Source organism: Asterias rubens, chromosome 8, assembly GCF_902459465.1.
Source record: "Asterias rubens chromosome 8, eAstRub1.3, whole genome shotgun sequence".
NCBI classification, from domain to species: domain Eukaryota; kingdom Metazoa; phylum Echinodermata; class Asteroidea; order Forcipulatida; family Asteriidae; genus Asterias; species Asterias rubens.
The window spans coordinates 8,599,828-8,625,103 of NC_047069.1; the positions used below are offsets into that span (position 1 = coordinate 8,599,828).

At 37.6% G+C, this 25,276-nt stretch overlaps 2 protein-coding genes and 1 long non-coding RNA gene across 3 annotated transcripts; all 3 read left to right on the plus strand.

Annotated features, from left to right (window-relative positions):
* The first annotated feature begins 940 nt into the window (after window positions 1-940).
* LOC117293922 (alpha-N-acetylneuraminide alpha-2,8-sialyltransferase-like) lies at window positions 941-11,307 on the plus strand. The gene is made up of 5 exons (XM_033776405.1): window positions 941-1,086; window positions 1,213-1,324; window positions 8,807-8,896; window positions 9,631-9,872; window positions 11,067-11,307. The coding sequence occupies exons 2-5, from the start codon at window positions 1,296-1,298 to the stop codon at window positions 11,291-11,293; spliced, it is 588 nt and encodes a 195-aa protein (XP_033632296.1). The 5' UTR covers window positions 941-1,086; window positions 1,213-1,295; the 3' UTR covers window positions 11,294-11,307.
* On the plus strand, window positions 3,196-7,177 carry LOC117293923. The gene is made up of 4 exons (XR_004519493.1): window positions 3,196-3,458; window positions 5,138-5,280; window positions 6,027-6,188; window positions 7,076-7,177. It is a non-coding gene; the product is annotated as an uncharacterized LOC117293923 (long non-coding RNA).
* A 3,313-nt stretch (window positions 11,308-14,620) lies between the features above and the next one.
* LOC117293821 (angiotensin-converting enzyme-like) lies at window positions 14,621-25,123 on the plus strand. Its single transcript, XM_033776274.1, has 13 exons — window positions 14,621-14,979; window positions 16,928-17,089; window positions 18,265-18,364; window positions 19,152-19,295; window positions 19,914-20,105; window positions 20,616-20,713; window positions 21,613-21,785; window positions 22,133-22,356; window positions 22,782-22,926; window positions 24,092-24,190; window positions 24,293-24,415; window positions 24,688-24,881; window positions 24,985-25,123. Exons 1-13 carry the CDS (start codon window positions 14,755-14,757, stop codon window positions 25,098-25,100), a joined length of 1,995 nt encoding a protein of 664 aa, XP_033632165.1. The 5' UTR covers window positions 14,621-14,754; the 3' UTR covers window positions 25,101-25,123.
* The last annotated feature ends 153 nt before the right edge of the window (window positions 25,124-25,276 follow it).

The window sequence follows — 25,276 nt, forward strand, 5'->3', positions numbered from 1 at the left end:
GAATCAATATGTTCAAACCCCCTTCAGACTTTTAAAACAAAACATATTGAACTTTCCATTCGCTTCTAATAAAAAACATATATATCTTGTTCATTCTCATGTACGAACCTCCAAATTGAGGCTGAGAGGAAAATGTGATATTTGAGACAGAGGGGAGATGTTTCATTGGATGATTCGCCCTAGATTTACAGATGAATACTAATAAAAAAAAACGCATGATCAGATCTGCAAATCGTTAAAAAATAACTGAAATACTTTTAATTCAAAATCCCAATTGGTCCTTTTGGGGAACACCATTGACTGTATGTATACACAGCCATTTGACAATAATTGGTAAAGTCTGTATGTGGCGGGAGACGTATTTTTTGTTTTCAGGACAGATGAGGCCACTTACCATAAATGGGTGTCTTTTACCTACGTTCGGGTCTGTTTCTCACCTGAACAGATGAGGCCACTTAGATGCGCCCTTATGGTAAGTGGCCTCATCTCTCCTGGCAGGAGATTATGTTTCCCATATTATGGCAAACCGTACAAACTTCTTCTGATAGCGCCCTCTTTTGCATCATCCTCCTCTATCCCATGTAAATTTCCCATACCGGGGACATACACTCCGGCGGACAGAATTCCCTATAACATCCGCAAAAACTATAAATATTAGCACATTGTAGAGGGCGGTATGCTATTCGTGGTCACGGGTACACACTATGGAAAACTCAAGAAACATCACAAATTGTGTTGTACTATTGAGCTATAGTTGTACTGCCCGAGCCTCAGACCCCATATCTAGCTCTTTGTCTGTAAGCATCATTGCAATTGAAGGTATAAATGCGTGGAATGTATTGTGTAGCATTTGCTAAAATAGCAGGACCGAGTTTGTATTCAATCCTAGGAATGACCCTATTGTATATACCACAGTAACTTAGAGGGTGCCTTACATCCACATGGCTTACAAAGCCTGTTGTGAAATAGCTCTCTCTAACATCTGTGTGCACTCATGAGAAATTGCAACTACAAACCCGACTACAAGAAACGGATCTTCGTGACACTTAATGAATTTTATTACAAGAATTACTGATCACAAAAGTGGTAAAATTATCCAAAGTAATCGAATGAAATATACATGCCAGTAGGCTATACCCTCAGTAAAATGAGTGTTTATGAAACTCCAGGCAATCCCCTATTCTGATGGCCATTGTTCGTTTTGATCGACAGGGTGGAGTGGAACCCAGAAAGGGCCAGGACGTCTTTAAGAAACTTGGATCATTTATACACAGAAGGGGACTATTCAAAGAGTTATGCCACGGATGATGTTCTCAAAAACATGGTAAGAATATGTTTTTCTTCTTTATAAAACGTAGCATAGTGTTGTTATATAAATAGGTTGGTTTTGCTCTCCTTTTCTCTAAGAAGATTTTGTCACACGAGGGCGCAATTGTCACCGCTCAGGGATCGCCAGATTGTTGGTGGTTTACACTCGTCATCACGGCGAAGGAGAATATATATGCATTCCTCAAAATATTAGCAATAAACGGGCGGTATTTTAATCCTTCATTGTAACTAAATTGCAAAATACATGTTGTTAAATGGATAGGGCACTTGAGACTCGATCATTGGAAGATGAAACTGTGTATTAAGATCATACAGTGTGTTTAGGTGTTGAATAAGCAGTCAATACCATTGATTCAGATACTAATGGATAATAAGACACTTGGTTTTTGTGACATGTAACAATCTCAGTAAACTTCATCCGTAGTGCACTGCTATCGGCACCCCCCCCCCCCCCTGCCTTGCCCCATAAAAGACGCTGGAGTGTATGGTTTGGATTAAATTACAGCAAGCAAAAGTATACTTTTTGTGATCACAACCAAAGCTAGCTCAGAAATTTTAGTCTCTGTAATGGTATTCATAAATATTTTGTATCTGTACATTGTTCATGTTGAATAGTTCAAACAGCAGGTTTGGATGGTTTGTATTGTAATTTTGTTAGCTAACATGCAAGTTTACTTGTTGTCATAAAAAACAATGCAAGCTCACACCTGAACTATCTGTAATGGTTTTGCTAAAAGAGAAACATAAGGGCATGTCAACGTGAAGTATCTTCTATATCGAAGTCTGGTTGACTTTAGAGGTCTGGAGCGATACATCAATGCAATGTCAATGTCATCTTTACAACTACAAGTTTCCCCGCTTGCACAGTCAACAGGCATAGCAGTTTCCATAGCAACCATTTGGAAATGGGTGATGGCTGTATTACCGTAATTAAATATAAGTGTTGCTATATAATACGACGCTCGTCAAAACAATGTTATAAATCCACTTGTTAAACCTCTCTGCTGCCATTTTGAGATATGTTTAGAGTGGTGAATCCCCCCCCCCTAACCGTGCATGTGCTTGCGGATTTCCCGCTCTCCCACTTAACCATATATGTAAATAAAAAGCTTCTGTTCGTATGGGTGCTGATATTGGCGTAACTATGGGCACACATTATGCGCATAATGCATAACTCCATGCCGTTTGCCAACCAATAGTTTACAAGGCATGCTTTAATGTAATTAGCATATTTTCATGGAAATGGCTAATAATGGTAATATTGGTTGGTACTGACGCAATTTATGACTTTGTATTGTGTTGTATATTAAACGTTCGTTGTGGTAATTGTTTTCTTGTGTTGTGCGCTCTCTAACATCTGGCTGTACTATAAATCACTTTAAGCACCTCACTTTCTTTTTGACGAAATATATGAAATTAGCTCCTTTGTTCGCAAGTTTTTCTTATGGATTTTTTTTACGTTTTTGATCTGCTGTTTTTGACCCAACTAACGAGTGCACTACATACCACCAAGTGAAGTGGTGATTCCATGTACAGTCATCTACTTTATTTATTTTTAACTATTGCTGATTTTGGTTGTTTCAACCAAAATTAAGGCCGTGTTTTCCATGCTGAAAAAATGTGCATGGTTGTTCACTTTTTTTTTTCCATGGCTCTCACAGTCATACAAGGGACGTAGCCCAAATTTTCACATGTTTGTTTTTATGTATGCCGATTGTGTTGATCGCACAAAATATGAACACTGTTTGCGACAGTTTCTACATGGATCATTTAACATTTTATTGTCATTTTTGAACCCAGCGTGTGTGTGGGAGGGGCCGCATTTATAGTATGATTACATTGTCATTGCATGCTTAGTAGCATCGAGCAAGCGTTAAAACTGTAGCAGCTTAAATAGAATGAGATACTGGACTTCGAGTGTCGTGTAGATTCCTCGCACCACCATACTACAGTGGATCGATTGAGTAATCTGTGAGTAACCTTGACATCGATGAAGGGACCGAGAATACTAAGGATTGTTGAGTTGCAGATAATGGTCACTGAGTAAGGTGATGCAGAACAGGAAGCTGTGAGTGTTGTATTATCACTATACTCAACATCATTCAGGAAGGAGGACAGTATCCTTGTTGGTAAGTAACTTGTTTACATATTGTTTTATTTAAACAACACAGTAATGTGTAATGAACAAAACAATAGGCCTAGTCTGCTCACCAAATTATGATTTCATTAGATATTTTGTAGTTTTATAATGTGTTTGCTCGTGTTTTAGGTAAATGTCTGTTTTGAAACCATTTACCCGGTAGTTACGCTGTGTGTCTCTAACGTCAAAAAGAAAACATACACAACAATATTATAAACAAATGAAAACAAGTTTCGACTAACTGAACGTCTTATTCTTGTATCTGTGGTTGGTTTTAGCGAATGTTATAGTTAGGTTTGTGGTAACACCATGTAGTGATATTCTCTAAATTAGTTGGGGTGGTTCTCAAAAGAACCGTTGGTTTTATCTCGACGTTTCCATCAGCGAACGTCCTCGTAACAAATACTGAGAAAGTATCGAGTTAGCTGTTGAAACTGCTTTTCAACAAAATGGTCGACCTATGGTATAAATTCAAACACAACTAGTTGAATGGCCTTCGCAAAAGGCTGTGACACGGAAGAGAAGACAGGCCAATAATATTATTTGTTATATAGAAACTACTGTCGCAATTCCATGATATATGTATCCTTTTTTCTTTCGATGTGGAATTTTACGACTCCATTTATTCAAACTTCATAAAATTCACCACAAAAAGCCAGAGTTGATGGAACAATCATTCAATGTATACAACTAGGTAGCACAAGCAATAGCATGGTTTAGGCTATTTATAAATAATAACAATTATTGAGAATGAGTGGTGAAACAATGGTTACTTTTATGTGAAACATTTCCATCTGAAATAAAGTGATATTCCAGAAAAACATGTTTAAAAGCAGCCAGATGTTGTTGCTACAACCGAAATTGAGGACAGCGTGTTTCTATGCTGAAAAAATGTGCATTATATTTCACTAATTTCTCCATGACTCGCATAACGGATTGAGCCAAAGTTTCCACAGGTTTTTTCATATCGTGTTATTGATCACACAAAACATGACATTTTGTCAGCGCAACCAATCATACCTTAAAGATTATATCTTTTTTGAAGCAAGATGTGCTGCTTGTTACCATAGCATCAACTTTCAATAACACTATCACACAGAGTCAATAATAGCACCTGGGGTAAAAAATTATAGACAACGACACTACCTAAAGTACCTTAACTAAGTGTTTTCAAAGTTACAAGTGGGAATTGGTTCCCGCTAATTTCATTAATGGCTAGACAGAAGGTTGGCTATACTGCAATGATTACTTACTGATGTTAGTTTAAAGCCAATCATTAGGGGATTTTGGTACTTCTTGTTACACACAGCATACTGCCAGAGATTTACATTAAATTTTACACCGTATGAAGACAGTGCTAGTAGAAAGCTTACCTTAAAATATTTGTTGTGGTGGTGCTGTAGTTTGGGGGAAATTAGTAAAATAATGTTCGTCTCCTGAATTTTGTCACTTGTTTGACTAATTTCTCAGAAACTGCAGCACCTAAGCAAGTAATATTTTAAGGGGAGCTTTCTACCATTATTACCTTCAAACTATGCAAGTTTAATGAAAATATGTGGACCTGTGTTTTGTGTCCTACAAAAAGTACCCAGACCTTTAAGAATAAATGCCTATACCTTTGTATGGAAGCAAATGGGCACGACTACATAGTTTTGTGTTGTATTACAGGTGGTGAATATGCGAAATTCTTTTGTACTTAAATTGGTCGCCTTGAGTATTCTACTGTGTGTCTTACTCAATGTTATCATAAATGATGGAGGATCGTTCTTGCTGATTGAACGATCGGACAGTCTCACAGAATTCAAGAAAAGGTAACAAATATCCGAATATTGTATTCAAATGTCATGGAATCAAGAGCTGATTTTCTGATCAACTGACATAAATCATTGGTATCAGATTTACCAGTATTTGTTCCGTATGGTTCCTTGAATCACATAGAAATAAAATAACCAAACATGGGATGAGAGAAAAATCAAACTGTCATCATTATCTCTTTGATCCCAACAATGTAAAATGGAAGGTCGTTTGGTAACCAATTAATGACAATAACAGCTTATTTTTTGTTCGTTTTAAAGGGTGTCTGTAACTTTTGTAGGACAAAAACCACAATGTCCACAGATTTACACTAAACTAACACAGTTTGAAGATAATGATAGTAGAAAGCTTCCCTGAAAGTATTACGTGCTGAGGTGCTGTAGTTTTTGGGGAAATGAGTAAACAAAATGTGATGAAAATAATTTTCGTCTCATGAGACGAAAATTATTTTAATCATTTACAAACGTAATTTCATTACATTTTTTTACTAATTTCTCAAAAACTACAGCACCTCGGTAAGTAATACTTGAAGGGAAGCTTTCAACTATCATTATCTTCAAACCCTGTAAGTTTAATGTAAATCTGTGGACATTTTGAAAAAGTACCCGAATCCTTTAAAATATGCATCTGCGTTAATATGATTCAAACAGTCCCAAAAACCGAAAGTATATTTTTAAGTTACTTGAAAGTTGTTTGTATTGCATTTGTGATTTCGATTGTAATGCGGAAATTGTCATTGCAGTTTTCCAGATCCTGTCAATATAGCACTCCCTGAAAACGAGATGCCTTCCCTGTCATCATTATTTCAGAATTTTTCCTCAATTGAAGATGAAGTCCTTTACATATACCAGAAATATATACTGGCAAACTGGACTCCTAAGCCAAAACTTCTGAAAATGATGAGGTATGTAATGTTTAACTTATCGTACGGTAACCTTTGATTTGAAAGACTTTAGCAATATTGCGCCTTTTTGTTCGTCAGATCAGTTTTATCGGTAGAGCTGTGCTTTTGTTGATCCAATTTGTTTTTATCCCGTTTCTTCTGAGGACAATCACAGCATATCTATAGTGTTCTTAACGTTGAGTCGTTAATCACCGGTTCTTTTCAGAACCAACACTATACTCAAAAGGAGATAGTCACATGATGTTACCGCAAACCTTATAGTTAAACGAGCTGTGTACTATCGTTTGCATTAAAATCATATTACTCAAATAAATTTAATGAATGGTTTGTCAAATCGTAAAAGCTCACATTCTATGAATCTAAGATCTAAAAGAACTGTCCATAAAGTTCCACGTAAAACTGCTCTACTTATAGTGACAGTCCAGTCCCCTACTCCAACAGACTTATCAACAACTCTCTTAGGTCACTCCCTCCATCCTTGTAACATTGTGTGTTTTTGTGTGCATTTTAGAACATTTTAAAATATTTTCGAATATTGATGTGATTTTGTATGGTCTCCCTGGTCAGTGTGCTTCTTTCTGTGCAATATTTTTATGTGCTTTATGCATTTTGATTTCCTAAATACCTTCCTGTTTTTACTTAAATACAGTTTACAAATATTCCTGTTGTATTTCTTTTAATTCTAATGTACACTTTTTTGTAATTCAGCCAGTAGGCTGCAATGAGCAGTTTAGTTTAATACACCATAATAATAATAATAATAGCACCAAAGATCGTATAGCGCCGTAGTAGGTGCGCCTGTCTGTGGTTATACTTCCTTCATGCTAAGTCCTAATTTCTCACTACCAACTTGTCATATCTTCTCATTATCCCTTTTGTTTTATTAGACGCGAGATCTTCCGTTCGTCTTCTTCAACCCAAGTTGACCAGATGACGTTGGCGTTAAGTAACGTCGATAACAATACCATATTGCCGTACTTTGAACCCAATATCGGTCCAAATCCTAAAAAGTTCAAACCAAGTGCAGAACTCTTCAAGTATTTGCCCAAAGTAAGAGATTTCAAAATCACAAATTTTAATATTGTCAGTGTATCCATTGTCAAATTATTTCTAAATAGAGACGTTAATTATTCATTGAATGCAATTCAATTAAATTCAATTCATTCCAATTATGTTTTACACACATACAGTGTCACACATACAGTGAAATTCACTTAGGTTTGCGAGTCTTAAACATCAAAATGACAAAAGGCACAATGACAAATACACAATATGCAAACATTATGCAAAGATAACAACAGTGCAAACTTGCAAACCCCCGAAAACAGAATTAAGAAGTATTGATCATTCAGTAACCATGAATACATCTTTCCTCGACTTGTTTAATTTTTTTCAGAATTTGAATTTCAAATAAATAAAATATATCGGTCAATCAAACTGATTTTGTTGGAATCGTTTGATCTCATTGACAGGACGCAACATTTCGAAAGGGAACTTTGTTCAAGAAGTGTAGTGTTGTCGGTAATGCAGGGCTATTGTTGCACAGTGCATGTGGGAAGGAAATCGACTCTGCTGATTACGTATTCAGGTACCAAGAATTAACATAATCTTTAAAACACTCCCGGGTATACGGAGCTCTGGAAGTGCCATTTAACTCTGTTTAGATCCTTATATTATACAGCAGGATGATGACACTATAGATGAAGCGACATCCAGAGCTGATTTATCATTTAGCCCCTTTCACACGAAGGTAACTTAGCAAAGGTCCCTTGCTAAATTGTAGCATTGTTGTAAAGCTTGTGAAAAGGACAACAATTTTTCTAGTTCTTTTGCAAAATCTTGTCAAGCATTGCTACTTTTTACAACCATGCTCAAATATTTAGCATTGGACCCCAGTTAAATTGCTGCCGTGTGAATGAGATGTGTTTCATCTCGGGATCTTGGACAATCTTGTGTGCTCAACATTTTCAGATTGTTATCATTCCATGATGACTTATCTCGGGAAGTCGACATTATACCACGTGCAGGGTGTCGTCCATTCCGATATAAATATATCTCGAAGGCGACATTCAGGATGTTGTCTACCCGAGATAACTCATCTCATTCTCTTACCTTTATTGTGTCATCACCAAGCAGTAAATCATCTCAGGATCTCAGCAAGTTGGATGGCACTTCCAGATCTCCGTATCCAGATTATCAAATCAATGGGAGGGATATCTGAGTCCGAATGGCTGCCGAAATGCCTAGGATGTGTTCCATTTTCGTTTCTTTACTTGACTTATCAGTTTGCTAAGTACAAAAACAAAGTTTCCTCACCGTTTTGTTTTACAAATCTATAAAGATTTTTATTTTTGTTTATTGATTTATTAATCAAACATTCATGGTTTATTCTTTGATAACAAATTTTCCCATGGCGACCAAGGGTCGAATTACTGGGAAATAACATACGGAGTATACAAATTGTGAACAGTCTGATAATAAAATGGATCTTATGGATCTTAAGAATTCTCTTTATAGTATGTATCCGATAAATGGCTCCTGATAAAAATTATATATGGTGGAACATGAATACGACACTGCTATTTCAATTTGACTTTATTTAATTGAATGCTTTGCAGGTGCAATATGGTACCGATCAAGAAGTTTTCAGAGGATGCAGGACTTAAGACAAATTTTACCACCATGAATCCGAGTATTTACGGAACAAGGTGAGACAATCAGACCTTTGTTTTAAAATTGTATTAACACTTTTTTAATCTCTTCAGTATTTTGTTTCCCTTTCCTTTTTCTCTCATTCTTTGAAGACTAAGTTTATGTTGTTGTTGTTTGGTGAGATCGTTTAAAAGACTTCAACAAACAGCTTGCAAACACCATATTACTCCGTAACCATAGTATATAGAGTATAGGGTAGAAGTGGAAGTGTCGTGGCTGAACGGTTGAGAGCACCGAATTCAAACTCTGGTGTTTCTGATCAGCAGAGTGTGGGTTCGAAACTCAGCCGTGACACTTGTTTCCTTAAAGCAAGACACTTAACCATTGCTTCGTCCTTCGGATGGGACGTAAAGCCGTTGGTACCATGTGTTGTATAACGTATGTAAAAGAACCCAGTGCAGAAAAAGAGAAGGGGTTCCCGTCTTCCTGGCTGTGGCTGCTGTATGCACCGTAGCACCTTGTAAACCCTTGTAAGGTGCTAAATAATTGGGTCTCAGAATTCATCCCTGCAGTAATTACTGAAAGTTTGTATATACTCAGCGCATTGAGTACCTTGTTTGATAGATACGACTAGATAAGACAGTTTGATAGATAAGACTTCGATATTATTATAGACTTGGGAAACACGATTTGAACTGATAAACCTGAAGTACTCTAACTCTCCATGTTGTATGTCGCAGTCGTTAACAGATTAAATAGTTTTTAAAAAGACGGGTTGTCTCTTTTTCAGATACAATTATTTTAAACGGGACTCGGATATTGAGAAGTTTAACTTTGACTTGAAGGAGTACAGCGGCAATTTGTTCCTCCCGTGTTTGATGTATTCTAACTCGGCGAACAGTTGCTTTAAGAAGGTTCTACCAGCAATTCATAACACCAACGGTAGGTTGACAACGAGAGTGGGCAATTCAGAACACCTGCTTGGAATATTACAAAAGTGGAAGTCTTCAGGAATACACCTTATGTCTACAGGTAATTCTCTCAATGTTGATAATCCCCTAAAAGCAAAGTAAACCTTTGGTTCTTTTAACCGTTCGAATCTTCTTTTAAAGCCACTGGACACTTGGTAATTACTCAAAATAATTGTTAGTATAAAAACTTGCTTGGTAACGAGCAATGGAGAGCTGTTGATATTATACAACATTGTGAGAAACGGCTCCGAAGTAACGTAGTTTTTGTAATTTCTCACTAAAATATTTGAATTGAATTCGATACCTAAGCTGAGGTTTCGAATTCAATCATCTGAAAGCACACAACTTGTGCGACAAGGGTGTTTTTTCTTCCGTTATTTTCTCGCAACTTCAACTACCAAAAATTTCACAGGTTTGTTATTTTACAAGTGAGAAGACTGGTCTTTGACAAAAGGTGTCAAGGGCCTTTAATCTTATATAAATGTAGATAATTTGTGTCAGTGTGGCAACCCACAAACCATCAGACACATCATTCATGACTGCCCTGACTTCAGACCATCAAAAGGCGAGCAGGGACTCGTTATATATCATGATGAGGATACCGTCAAGTGGCTTGAAGTCCTATCTAAATTGCATTCATTGTTCACCTTGGTCCACAGATCAAACGAAAGAAGCAGGGGGTGAACTCTGTTTAAAGAAGCAGGGGGTGAACTCTGTTTAAAGAAGCAGGGGGTGAACTCTGTTTAAAGAAGCAGGGGGTGAACTCTGTTTAAAGAAGCAGGGGGTGAACTCTGTTTAAAGAAGCAGGGGGTGAACTCTGTTTAAAGAAGCAGGGGTTGAACTCTGTTTAAAGAAGCAGGGGGTGAACTCTGTTTAAAGAAGCAGGGGGTGAACTCTGTTTAGCCCCTTTCACACTGCATCTCTTATCTCCGTGTAATACAACCCTGGGGAGGCCCCGGTAAAAAAAATTACCCCCACGGTTACCCGGCGCACTTTTTTCACGGGGTTCTGGCTGCACGTTTCAAGAACACCCCGGGGTTTTACGGCTTACCCCTATACTCAGGAGCAGGGGTGGGTATTCCACAGGGTTTACTCATTCACCGGGGCAGACCGGAGGACAAATGAAGTGAGAAACGACCAACCGCTCTTCCCCGTGGATAACCCCGGGGGAAAGCGTAGTGTGAAAGGGGCTTAAGATCCATTTGCTGTTCTGTGTATTGATGATTTTACTTGTTCATTTATCCTTGTCTGCCAGGTTTTTATTTGACTCAAACTGCGATCACATTGTGCAATGAGGTACATCTTTTTGGCTTCTGGTCGTTTTCCAAGGCCATGTATCCAGTGCCCAGAGAGCTCCAATATCACTTCTTCGATGACATGAAGCAGTCCAAAGCGCACAGCTTTAATACTGAATTCCAACTACTATGGCAGTTGCACGTGAATGGAATCATCAACATTCATGTAAACGATTGTGATGGTTAGTGTTGCGTGATGAAGATAATGGCGCCATGGTCTTATGTAGCAGGGGTCACTTCATTGGGGGGGGGGAGGGGGCGGCGCTTCCCTTCGAAACCTAAGAAAATATTAACATACCAATAGCACATTTAGTATAAAAAACAGGAGTGCTTTTAACTTAAAAGTTAATAGGAAATCTTTAGGATCTCAATAAATAGATGCACAGTTGTTTTCTTCCACAAGGAAATAATTTATTTATAATCACCCTCCTCTTAAAATAAGCTCGAGAATTTTATATAAGTTTTTTATTCCGGGTATATTTAATGCACTTATATCACATTGGTATTTGCAAACACCAGTATTCACACTTACAGTGCGACCCACCATATATGTATACCTCAAATATCAAATCTGTTAAAATTTAAAGTCACCTGGAAATATAATTTTTTTTTCTTTCAAACATAAGAGTATGCTTACGAACAATAAAACATATGTTTAAAAAATATATAAAGTTGTTTGGGGGGCTGACTCCGCCTACCCCTTTTGTGACGTCAATCGAGGCAGACTTTGCCTGCAATGCGTATAGTAAACACACGTGTAAAGTACATGTACGTCCAAGTCGTGAGTTGGTACGTTTCAAAAAGTGTTTTTCTGCATTCAGCAGCAGTACACCTGGTCGGCATTGCCGGGAAAAACCCCCAAAAAATCTTTTTTTGAAACGTACAAACTCACGACTGAGCAATTGTGTTTACTCTACGCATTACAGGCAAAGTCTGCCTCGATTGACGTCACGAACAGCCCCCTCTTGGGTTGGGGTCTACTCTTAAATTTGTAAATAACATAAGAACTGATTTTTAAAAAAAACTTAGTTAACTGTTTATTCACATTCCACTCATCAAAACACATATATTAGTGGCAAAAGCTTTATTTTGAAAAAACACCACTTCCAGGTGACTTTAAAGCTCAATTTGGTTATTGGAGTAACGGAAAAAAAAGTGGGATTACAAAAAACTGTAAATGTTTTCACTAAAAGCTTTTTTTTCCTAATCTAATGTATTTCACGCAAAGAACCATTTAAATCGAAGTTTCCCACCACTATCTTCATACCTAGTATTATGTTAATACCTGTGAACTTTTATAACTTTACTCTCAATGTTTATGCACACAATTTAAAACACCAGCTTATAACCTAGGTATAAATGCATTTTGTGTGTGGTAAAGGACAAAATGAGAGAGATGATAGTGGTGTTTGTATACAGCTGCAGTCAAACAAGCGATGAGAATTTAAAACGAAAACATATACTAGTATTGCTTGCAAACAGCAGCAAAAGAAAACCAGCTTTTGAATGCAAATTTGTTATCATCAAATGAAAAACGATCATTGATATACAAAAAAAGTGAACGTGTTGAAATGTTTTCATTTTTTTTTTCAAAAATAAAATGGAATCACACCCTACCCAAGATACTTTTCGATGACCATGCGAATAACAGGTTTACCACATGTTTCGCATGTTTGGTTTACGCATTTAACTCTCTAACCCAATTACAGACTGAACAAATATATATAATACTTTTGACGGCTGTAGGCTATATTATTTTGTGACAGCTCACGTATTGTTGATTTACCATTAAAACCACTACAAGCTGTAAAGAGTTTGCGAATTATTGCTAGAAATCATCCTAAACTGACATATGTATCCTCGTCAGTTTACTTAAAAAGGGTCCCTCAAGATGATCAATAATCGCACACCATGAAAATATGAAGCATGTATGACAATATGACATGTGCCATTTAGCAACTTGAACCTCCTGGATGTTGAGCCTAAATTGGGGTGGTTTATAGGGGCCATGCACCGGCGACGTACTCGCTGTATTATTTGTAAATAACAGAAACCTTTTGAGGCAATACGCCTGTGGCATCCGTACGGGTTGGAGAGCAGTCTGAATGGGTGTCATCAGCGCCCCATAAGGAGAGTCCCTGATTTTATAAACAAAAACCCACTCCATATGTTTGGATAAGAACAAATTCTCGACCCAGATCGGTAAAAATAGCAACCCATAAGTCAGCAAAACAATGATAGGAGACTGATTATATTTAAGTGAGACTGGTTTACGTTTTTCACAGCAAAGTGGGTACTTGTGTTTAGACCCCCCAGAGTTGTTTGTAAATATTACTTGAATATTATAGTGTTGCCAATGTCCTTTCTTTTTTAATTGTAAGCTTATTTTTGACTTGTGACTTTGCCTAATATGCTGCCACAGCAACATTCTCTCTCCTGCTAAATTGTTCATACGAGCAGTGCTGCATTTGAACATATTTTAGTTCTTCTTGCTGTTACCATGACTCTCCTCATATATTTGTGTATTTGTTAGAGTTACCATATGATATTTGTCAAAGTTGCTCAGGCGGCAAAGCTATTATTTCCGAACCGGTCGAATCGAATGGTGTATTGACCGGTAGGGTGCATATGGATCAAGGTTGTAACCGCCAGTCGTAAAGATTTGTGTCGTAATAGTGTGTGTGTGTGTGTGTGTGCGTGTTTTTATCGTTATTTGTTTTTCTTCTCTAAATTAAGGAGTTCTTGCGAACAAGTTTGTTCCAAGTTTGATGTAATTCAATTGCCAGGTCTGGAATTATTACAGAGTTTTACCTGGAGCACGTTTGATGCTATTGACTGATATTGTCAAACCCCTACCATGATGTTATTATGATGTGCAAATACATCACAGGAAACCCAGGCTATAATATTCACATGAGTGACCCCTTTGTGATTGTAAACAAAATACAGAAAAGATGGCAACTTGATTAGAAGCAGGAATAATTAAGATTAATTAGTGTAACAGTTCTACTGCATAGTCTGACAGACATTATCCCTGGTTGGTTAGACCAGCCTTTACATGCACTTAATAATGAAATGTGGTGTTTCCCTTGTGTGTTTTTTGTTTTTGTTTTGTCCTTATGAAACAAACTTTAAAAGTGTTTTGCTGAAACTTGTTATTGCTTGATTACTCAGTCATTCCAATGAAATCAATATATTTTAATCAACTTATTGCACTTATTATCTAACTTCGGCCACGTGAAATAAAATTGCATTTGTACACCTCTACTTTAACCTGGTATGCCATTCAACTTGAAGATCCTACAACTGGCACTACTTGTGACGTCTGTTGTATTGGACCCCATATCGCCCTGACCTATCACATAAAGTCACTCACCCTGATCTTTAACTATTAGCTTAGTAATGCTCCCAACGGTTGGCAATTGCCATTGGTCTATTCCTAACATTACCAATCCAGTGGGGTCGGCCTTTTCGCGTGTTACGTGCGGTTATAAAAAAAAATCACTAATTCGCCTCTCTACAAACTTCTGTGTGGAAGACACAATAATCGCGTGAGGGTGCCCGGCACTGTACTTTAAATTGAGCTGAGCAGTTCATTGATCTTAAAGACACAATTTTTAAGACATTATTCTCGGAAGTGGGGACATCATGTTGCCCCGTTGGAGTCGGGGGTTTTCTCTGATCGTATTAGTCGTATATTTGAAGGGTTCGCTCGTTAATGTCGCAGTCTCTCGGGAGTTGAGTGGCAACGTGGATGAAGCACGGAGGTTCTTGGAATATTATGACAATCTGGCGGCCCATACTTGGCCAGGAGTTGTACAAAAGATGTGGAATTTCAACTACAACATCACAGAGTCTACACGAAGTGAAATGGTGAGAATTTATTTGTGTTTTAGTTAATCTTATATAAGGACATTTTGTTTCTAAACTATTTTATAAGTAGGTGTACCCATAAGTTCCATGTAGGCCTAGTTGATTAATCGATGACAAGAATGGGCTGATTGGTATAAAGTTAATTTATAGGTTTTTTCGGCCTATTTCGGAAAAAGAGCAGCCAATTTAACCATCAAGCTATTCTATTTCGCGCGAAATCGAATGCTCCTGAACAGGCTCATTCGATTTCGTTTTATGATTAGTCAAATGTAATGTTGCGTCATTCGATTTAACAAAATAATCATTCAATTTAACAATTCATCAAAGCAGCATTCAAATTCGCAGTCGCTTCTTGAGGCGTGTTTGTCACGAAAAAGAATGACGGTTCGCTAAATTGAACAGAGTGCTAAAGGAATTTGACTCGACTTAAGATGAAATTGAATGGCCGAATTCTGAATTTGAAACGCAGTAACAACTAGAGAGGCAAAACAGCTTTAATTCGAACGCATGAAAATGAAATTGGCTGCTCATTTGCCGAATTTGACCGAGAAAAGCTATATTATATTATTAAAACATTTCAAACGCAGATAACTTCAGCAGTCAAATGCCAACCGAATCCCTACTACCCTTTTGGCCATGCTGTAGATTCGCACACGTTTTACCTCATATCATTTGATGTGTTTAACCACATGAGGATTCATCCTACAGGGGTAATAACTGAACATAAAAACTGTTAAATCACGCTCCTTAAAAGGGACATGTGATGTTATTTATAAAAACGGGCCGATCCAAGTCTCTTTCGATTTGTCTTGTTAATCTGAGATGGTATTTACTTGCACGTGAAAACTGACACAGTTGGTGATGACACACTACATTAATCATATCAAAGATAGCTCCTGGAGATAGTCAGTCCGTCTGAACAAATTAGGCCAATGTCGATTCACGATATGAGAAGTGACATTACTGAAAATGTCAAGGTGACGCTTGGCCTTAAAGGCATTGGACACCTTTGGTAATTAAAAAATGACCAGTCTTCTATCTTGGTGGTGTATCCCAACAAATGCATACAATAACAAACCTGTGAAAATTTGAACCCATTTGGTCGTCGAAATGCGAGAAGTTGCGAGAGAATGATGGAAGAAAATGCACCCTTGTCGCACGCCTTGAGTTTGAGACCTCCAGCTGAGGTATCGATTTCAATTCAAATATTTTAGTGAGAAATTACTTCTTTCTCAAAAACTACGTTACTTCAGATGGAGCCGTTTCTCACAATGAGTTAAACTATCAACAACTCTCACTTGCACATTACCAAAGTAAGTTTTGAAAGCTAACAAATTCTTTGAATAATTACCAATAGTGTCCACTGCCTTTAAGACCATATCGAATTACACGCCATGGTACATGCCAATTTCACATCACATTCGCAACTTCGTTTATCAGTTGGTATTTAATAAAGCAGAATAAAAAAAAATAAAAAAATTCTTATCAGAGCAGTTTACCAGCAATCATTCCATGAAGTTTACATTGTAGCGACCGTTGTCCCTCGTATTTTGCTAATCCAAGATATATTCTAAGCGGTATTTTCTGCTGCAGACAGCTTTATTATAGACCCAATTTCATAAAGATTGTTCAGTAGAAGTTTTCTGCTTACGGAGCCACCCCTTGCAGAATTGGTATACTTTATCAACACAATATAACCGCTTAATGCACGCACAGTCATGTCAGCTGTTTACATTATGACATCACAATCAAAATCAATGGCGAACGTGCAAGTTGGCCACCTATTCTTGCTAAATACAATTCGTTTAAGATTAAGCAATTTTTTTGACAGGCCTATATAAATTAGTTAGCACGAACATTCTGCTAGCCTTGAACAGCACTGCGACACTGGCTTCAGGGGCACCTCGAAGATCTCCCTATTTAATGATGACATTATTTTTCTTTACAGATTGAAGCTAGACTCGTGTATTCTGAATTCAGTAAGCAAGGAAGAGACAACGCGTCGAGGTTTAACATGACAGACTTCCCGCCTGACATCAAACGTCAACTCACAAAGATCATGGTTAATGTTGGCGAGAATGCATTCAGGAATATAACCAAGTTAGAAGAGGTACAGTGGAACATTAACGAAATTGTGTGATATTAGTTTGGTTTGGATTTGAACAAAAGACAAATTAACTAGAGTGGGATGGGATTTGAACCAAACGTGCTATCTAAAGCCTTGTCAATGTATTTGTTCAGGGGTCCAGTCAGAAGTCGTACAACATTAACGGTCGTCAGAAGTCATACAACCATTAACGGTCGTGTAGCCAGGGATCACACCAAGTTTACCACACAAACTGGGACGTAGCAGCCAGGGGGATGCCACTAAAGGGCATGCGATTATGGACTGGATAGCAGTCACTTTAATCCAGAGGTCGTTGGTTCCAATCCCGCTCTTGTCAATTTGTTTTCGTTCATTTTAAATGTTATACACATAATGAATGTTTATGAGTGCAATGGTGCGAATATGTTCATGAGTTGAAAGATGGAATGTTCTATTCAACGAGGCGGAGCCGAGTTGAATGGAACATTCCAGCTTTCAACGAATGAACATATTCGCACCATTGCACGAATGAAAAACATTCATTATTTGTTTTATATAACATCCAAGTAGAACTTTGTCATTTTGATTGAAAGAAACAACTTTCAAAACAAACAATTTCAACTGTAGAAGCCGAATGCTAGTAATTTTACTATGCCTTCTTGCAGTAACACCTGCTGCGTTACCAAAGACACGCGCACGCAGTGATGTTTTTACTCAGCTTTTTCGTTCCATCCGAAAAGTACCATTGCACGCTGGCAGCGTGCCAGCGTGCAATGGTACTTTTCGGATGGAACGAAAAAGCACGGCGAGTGACTCAGCGTGCAATGGTACTTTTATTTGCTATCACGTGACGGACAATCCTCCAATCAAATGGCAAGGATCTGCTTGGGTGTTATATAAAACCAGTTAGTTCCTCTTGTTGTTTACTATCTGAATATTAATTTGAAAGCTCCCCTGACCGAAATTAGTGTTTTTTATATAACAGCTACAGATAAGTATAGCCAAAGGTGTTTAACCTCTAAAATACATTGTAGAATAACACTCAAAATATTTAAAGGTTGTTCACAGCTTATATACTATATACAATTCAGGTATATAACAGGGAAACGTTCTTTGTATACACACAAATAAAATGTTTAACTTATAAAAAGTTACATTCAATGCTCATGACATCCACACATCTCTTTTTATAATTTCAGCTGAAAAGTGTTAAGAGTCAAATGAAGTCTCGATATTCTCAGGCGAAGTCATGCAAATCAAATGAGAACTCGACCGAAGCATGTATGCCGTTTGTGCCAGGTAAGATGATTTCTTAATCAAATGATTTTAATCATATTTTTTTAAACCAGAAAAAAAAGTTCTACCCACGAACACAAAATAAAGAAAGAATAGGCAGTGGTTCGATGCATACAAAATAAATTGACGTGGAGAAACTGCATTAACCATTGTATATAAAGACACTGGGCACATTCGGTAATTGTCAAAGACCAGTTTTCCCATTTTGGTGTATCTTAACATATTATGCACAAAATAACAAATGTGAAACTCCATTAGTCGTCGGAAGTTGCGAGAAAACAATGGGAGAAAAAAAACACCCTTGCCAAACGAAGTTGTTTGCTTTCAGATGCTTGATTTCGAGAACTTGAAAATCTAATTCTGAGGTCTCGAAATCAAATTCGTGGAAAATAACTTCTTTCTCGAAAACTGCGTTACTTCACAGGGAGCCGTTTCTCACAATGTGTTATACTACCAACAGCTCTACATTGTTTATTACCATGTAATGTTATATGCTAACAAATATTTTGAGTAATTACCAATAGTGTCCACTGCCTTTAAACACCTGCTTATTAATAGTAACACACATTTCTGCTTATGGTTTATGAATTTAGGTTAATCGCTGTAAAATCCATCTAAAGTGCATTGACAATACCTCCAACCTGTGAAAGCTCTCTATTTTCCCAGATGTTTTACCAGCCAAAAAAAATAATATATATATAATTGCAACCAAAATGTGCATTATGAATCCTCTGTGTGGTCAAGCTTATCATAAATAATGACAGTGAGTATAATTTATTAATGTGTACAGATGCAGAGAATCTAATGGCAGAGAGTCGCAATTATACAGAGCTCTTGTATTTATGGGTAAGCTGGCGAGAAGCCACTGGCCCAGGTGCTCAGCCAACATTCCAGAGATATGTTCAACTAAGCAATATGGCTGCACATGACAACGGTAAAGAGTCAACTTGTTTCTTTGCATACAATATTCGTGTTATTAAAAAGGTAGTGAGTGGAACTTTAAGCTTTAGCTTGTGCTGAAAATTAAAAGGCCCTTTAACCAGTAAACTCATGTGTACCATGTCTAAGGATGTTGGCTCAGAAATGAACCGTTGTGCTCTTGACTTTTCTAGCAAGACAATAATTGTGCTCTTTCTCCTGAAGACAAGCAGAGTGTGCTGTTCGAAACGTTGAGACTACATCGGCTCTTTTCAGAGTCAACATTAATCCTGAAAGAGTTGTACACCATGTTTGTACCCCGCAAGTTTACTAGTTATAGTTACTTCGTAAAGGCAAAGTACACCTTTGGTTTTTAGAACCGGTGGATTTTTTTAATCTAATGCTACAAAAAACTAAAATGTACAAATTTCATTTTAAAGAACTCGTCGCGTCTTGAGATAACGCTGAAAATCCGCAGCGAATATGTACAAGCTAAACCCTAGTAATGAATACACATTCTAAGAAGCGTCTACAGCAGTCACGCTTTACTGTAGTAACGCTTCTCAGATTCAAATTTTGGGGATATAAAAAAAAAGAGTTTATTTGAGTTTTTTAAATTTCTTATTTCGTTTAGACCAACCCGACAAGGGAGCGATGTGGCGATCATGGTACGAGGTTGATGACCTCGAAACCCAGGTGGATAACATCTACGACCAGTTGCGACCCCTGTACACAAACCTACATGCCTACATCCGCCGAAAGTTGTATAAGATTTACGGTCCGGAGTTTGTTAATCTCCGCGGCCCAATACCGGCACATCTACTAGGTAAGACACTTAAATCCAGAATTAAGGAAGTTGGCATCTAACAAAAATCCTCTTTAAATCACACACATTCTTATTAAAGACACTGGACGGCTTCTTATTGGTTTGTCAAAGACAGTGTTCTCACTTGGTGTATCCCAACATTTACTGTGTGCATGTTATGCATTATAAAGTAACAAACCTGTGGAAATTTGGGCTTAACCTTTTAATAGAAGTTGCCAGAAATTTACGAAAGAAAAATACATTATTGTTGCATAATAAAAGGCTTCACAGGACTGAAGTGGAATACAATCGAGAAAACACCGTTTTCGCAAAAAACACGTTACTTCCGAGAGGGAGCCGTTTCTCACAATGTTTTGTACTATCAACAGCTCTCCGTTGCTCGTTACCAAGTAAGTTTATATGCTTACAAATATTTTGAGTATAACCATATTGTAAAGTGCCTTTAAGGAGACCTGCCTCTAACACAAATAAATCTTATTAACTGATTGAACAATGTTTTTTTGAATTTAGGGGATATGTGGAGCAGCAAATGGTCCAATCTGATAGACATTGCAAAACCTTTCCCTGAGAAACAGGCAACAGACATCACACCAGCTCTTCGTGCTCAGGTATGGGTGCATCCAGTGTTTAAGGGCGTGTCTGAATTTGCAGCTACGGCTTACGGCTAGCTATGGCTGTATCACTGTGTCAACATTCGTTGGTGTATAATGGCGTCATTAGCAACACCGTTAGCAACAGTCTTAGCCATAAATGTAGCTGGCAAATCGGATACATTGATTTGCTTTTGTTTGTTTGTTTGTTTGTTTGTTTGTTTGTTTGTTTGTTTGTTTGTTTGTTTGTTTGTTTGTTTGTTTGTTTGTTTGTTTGTTTGTTTGTTTGTTTGTTTGTTTGTTTGTTTGTTTGTTTGTTTGTTTGTTTGTTTGTTTGTTTGTTTGTTTCGTTCAGTTGGCTATGTATGAGCTGAGTAATTTTTCTTATCAACTACACACGGAAATCCCCTCTTTTCCAGGTTGTTTTCTTTACGGTCACGTTGTATAGCGCCCCCTGTTGATTAAAGCTTCATTGTGGAATTTGATTATACTTTTCGGGGTTCTTATCAGTATATGCTCTGACCGTCTTCAATGTCCTGACTGATTAGCATTTTGCTACAACTATAGTGCACCCAATGACTTCAAGATTCGAACTATTAAAATGATCAAAAACGATTTTATTGGAAGTTGCTTGACTTGAGACAGAGTTGACTATTATCATCCCCACTGCATAAGTTCAGAACTATGATACCCCCTAACCTCGCAATGATTGTAATGCATTGGGTGAATAAAATGACTTGCACTTTGCAAAGTGTAGCGGATTATTTTGTGTCATAATAAATCAATCTAATATTCAATTTACTTCTCATAAAGCACTTGAATCAGTTCATAATACCCAGGTAAAGATGTTTATAGTTTAACATTGGCATTTGGAGTTTATTGATATATTTGCTTCATGTTGAACCATTCTACTTTAGAATTACACTGTTGGTCGTATGTTTGAAGTTGCCAATGAGTTCTACACGTCCATGGGTCTCCTGCCTGTTCCTGAGCAATTCTATAATAAATCTCGTTTGACAAGCCCCGAAGATGGACGGTCGGTCGTGTGTCATGCAATGGCTTGGGAGTTCTACAATAAACAGGATTTTCGGTAAGATGGTTTTCGAATCGCGTTTTATAAAAGGTCTAAATACTACCAGAAAATGGATGGTGTTATTCCTCTTATTGCTATTAGCATATGGACTTATGCGTCACCTACACCAATGATTGTAATTAGGAACAATCCACTATTAGATTTAAAATTAAATCTGTTTTATACTTGAATTTTAAATGTTTGTTGTTTGTTTCTAAATCTTATAATGGGTTGGTCCCTAATTACAATCCTTTGGATTCATTTTAAATCCCTCCAATTTAGAGACTGAGATATACAAATGAATTTGTATGCCCAGTCAATTCAGAGATCTGTTTACTTATCCATTTTTTCGTTCTATTTCTCAGGGTAAGCATGTGTGGTGACGTAAACATGGCTGACTTTATTACCGCACATCACGAGCTGGGCCATGTACAGTACTTTGTGCAGTACCGTAATCAGCCAATCGTGTACCGTCTATCGGCATGTCCAGCATTCGGTGAGGCCATAGGGGACGTTGTGGCCATGTCTGCCTTCTCTCCCAATAATCTCTATAGAATCGGTCTCATCGATGAGATAAACGAAGACAAAGGTGAGAACAATAAACCGTAATCATGCTGCCTCCATCTTGGTCATGTTCCTCGTATCGAATAACAATAATGATTGCTAAAAGGTCATTTTGCAAATAGGAGCCAGACTATTTTGTTCTTCCAACCTCGGTTTGGCAACATTGGTATCAATGGGAGAAATTCAAGATGGCTGCACCATGATAAAGGTCTATAGACCCTTTCCATGAAATAATTATGCTCATAACACATATGCGTATGCGTACAGACCCTATTGGCTGATAAGCGCCATAGCGATATGCACTCTAATAAGCAGGCGCACAATCCCATCTGCGTCATGCAGCCTTTAGCCGCATAGCGATGTGCCCTAATTTTGCCAATAAAAAAGGTTAAATAACAGGGGGCGTGTTAGTGTTTTTGTCCAATTGTTTTTTTTATGTCTCTTTTGCAGAAGCTGATTTAAATTTTCTAATGACCATGGCCCTAGATAAAATAGCCTTTTTGCCATTTGCAATCCTCGTGGACAAGTGGCGGTGGGGTGTTTTCAATGGCTCCATACCCCTTGAAAAATACAACACAAAGTGGTGGGAATTAAGGTAAGCAATATGATTTAATAGAGATTCATGATACGTTACCGTAAAATACCAGGGCCGAATTTCACACAGCTGCTTAATGGGAACAAAAAGCAAAATTATGCTTAAAAGAATCAGTTTAGCAGCCAAATTACTTCACATGTATCATCTGTTACTGGTTGTCTTCTAAGCTGAGACAACATTTGAAATTTGGGCCCTGAAAGGGTAAAGGTTCAGGGTTCATTTTATTTTCACACACGTATCAACAAATTAAAACATGTAGGCACACACACTTATTGCTAAGTACAGACAAATACTGCTTAGCAGATACAGGTTACCAGAAAGCTGTAGAAAGGTTTGCAACTGTGACTCACTGTTGTTCGTGCTTATCAAAGGAATTTGCTGGTTGGCCCAGGGCAGTGAAATGCAACTACAAGTTTGGCAGTATAAAAAGCCAGGGTTGTTGTTGCAGAAATGACCTTAATATAACAACAACAAAAATATACCATCAAAAATTCGATAATAATATTTGCAACTACGTGATTAAGAATTACACTTATAAAACATACAAAACATTGCACATATAATATCCATATGCTATTTTAATAGTTAATATACATGAGAAGATTGGGCCATCAGTACTTGACAATAAACAACCCGTAAAACTGACTGAATACATTTTTAATAATTTGGGGTGAACAACGAAAATGTTCCTAGAATCGAACCTGCAACCTCAAGCACGTTACTATGGAAGTCATGTTCAAGTCCCGCTCACGTTTTCGTTGTTCATCCAAAAGAAGTTAAACAAATTGTATACACTGTTAACATATATATTTTTAAATTCTCAGTTAGAATGTGTTACTATATGATCAAATGATGCATTAATTAATGAGTTTAATAGATGTTAAATTTGCATCGGGGATAGGAATATTAATGTTGGTTTTTACCCATACACCGTTGTGTGTTAGCACTTTTAAACTCAGTACTTTCCCGAGTCCTGTGAAAAAAATATCACAGGCATGTTACTCGGGTGGGATTCGAACCCACGACCCTCGCAATTCTAGAGCCGTGTCTTATCCAACTAGACTACCGAGGTTGCCCGGTAGCTATAGGCAGTTCGAATCCTATGTTTTGGCAGCGGGTACCGCAACGATATAATAAATGAATTGTTATGTATCTCTATATGCAGGAATCAATTTCAGGGCATTGCTCCACCCATACAGAGAAATGAGACACATTTTGATCCTGTTTCTATTTACCATGTCAGTGCTGATGTCAGCTATGTTAGGTGAGTGTCATAATCTTGCCAAGTCTTGTCCTTTGGAAATATAAAGTCACAAAGTGCTTTCGAGTGCACCACTTCAAGCCAAACATTTCTTTTTCTGTTTAGGTATTTTTTATCCTACATCGTACAGTTTCAACTTCACGAGGGTTTGTGTCGCCATGCTGGTCACGTTGGTCCTTTGCACCAATGTAATATGTACAACTCAACAGCAGCGGGACAAGTATTTGGGTGAGTGTACTGTGAGTCTGTGACATGTTAGACTGCTCCCTTTGAACATTGAGTTATTTACGAATGTATCCATATTCTTGGTCCAATTTCATCACTGTTTAGCAGAAAAGGCAAAAGCTGAATGAGGCACCAGTCGCAACAATGTCAAATTTAGGGAATTTTGGTTAGTAACCTGTTTTTTTGTACGCTTACAGGCTGCATGAATTTAGGCCGATAAGTTTTTCACTGTTTGATTTGTATGCATTTACTTTTTATCTCTCTGCACTCTGTAGCCAAATGCTTGGGATGGGCATCAGCCAACCCTGGCCCGAAGCAATGTTTGTTGTGACCGGCCAGAGACACTTTGACGCGGGCCCGATCGCCGACTACTTCCGACCACTCACCGAGTGGATTACGGAACAGAACCGTCAAAATGGCGATGAGCCCGGCTGGCCAGACAGTGATTGGATACCTCCCCTTCCCAAAGGTGGGTTATTAATCAAAGTGTTCAGAGTCACACAATTTGATAACTCTAAACTGATTCCAATGTTCGCCCTTTTAATATTCCTATTTATTTCTATTTAATACAGATTGGAAGTCTGGAGACCCATCTTCGAGGAGTTGTTTGAATAAATATTCAGCTGTGAGCTTATGCACCAGTCTAGCTCTTACATTTCTTTGCCTCTGTTTGCAGTCGCAAAAATAAGCTGAAAATACAAGGTTTTTATTCAAATTAAGAGAAAACCATTCTTGAAAGCAATTTTTTGTCCATACATTTTATCTACACAGTGTTTACAAAATTCAGTAATAATAAAAACAGCGTATATTTTAAATCCTGTATAAACATACTACATGGTGGTCAATTACAGTTTATTGCAATCA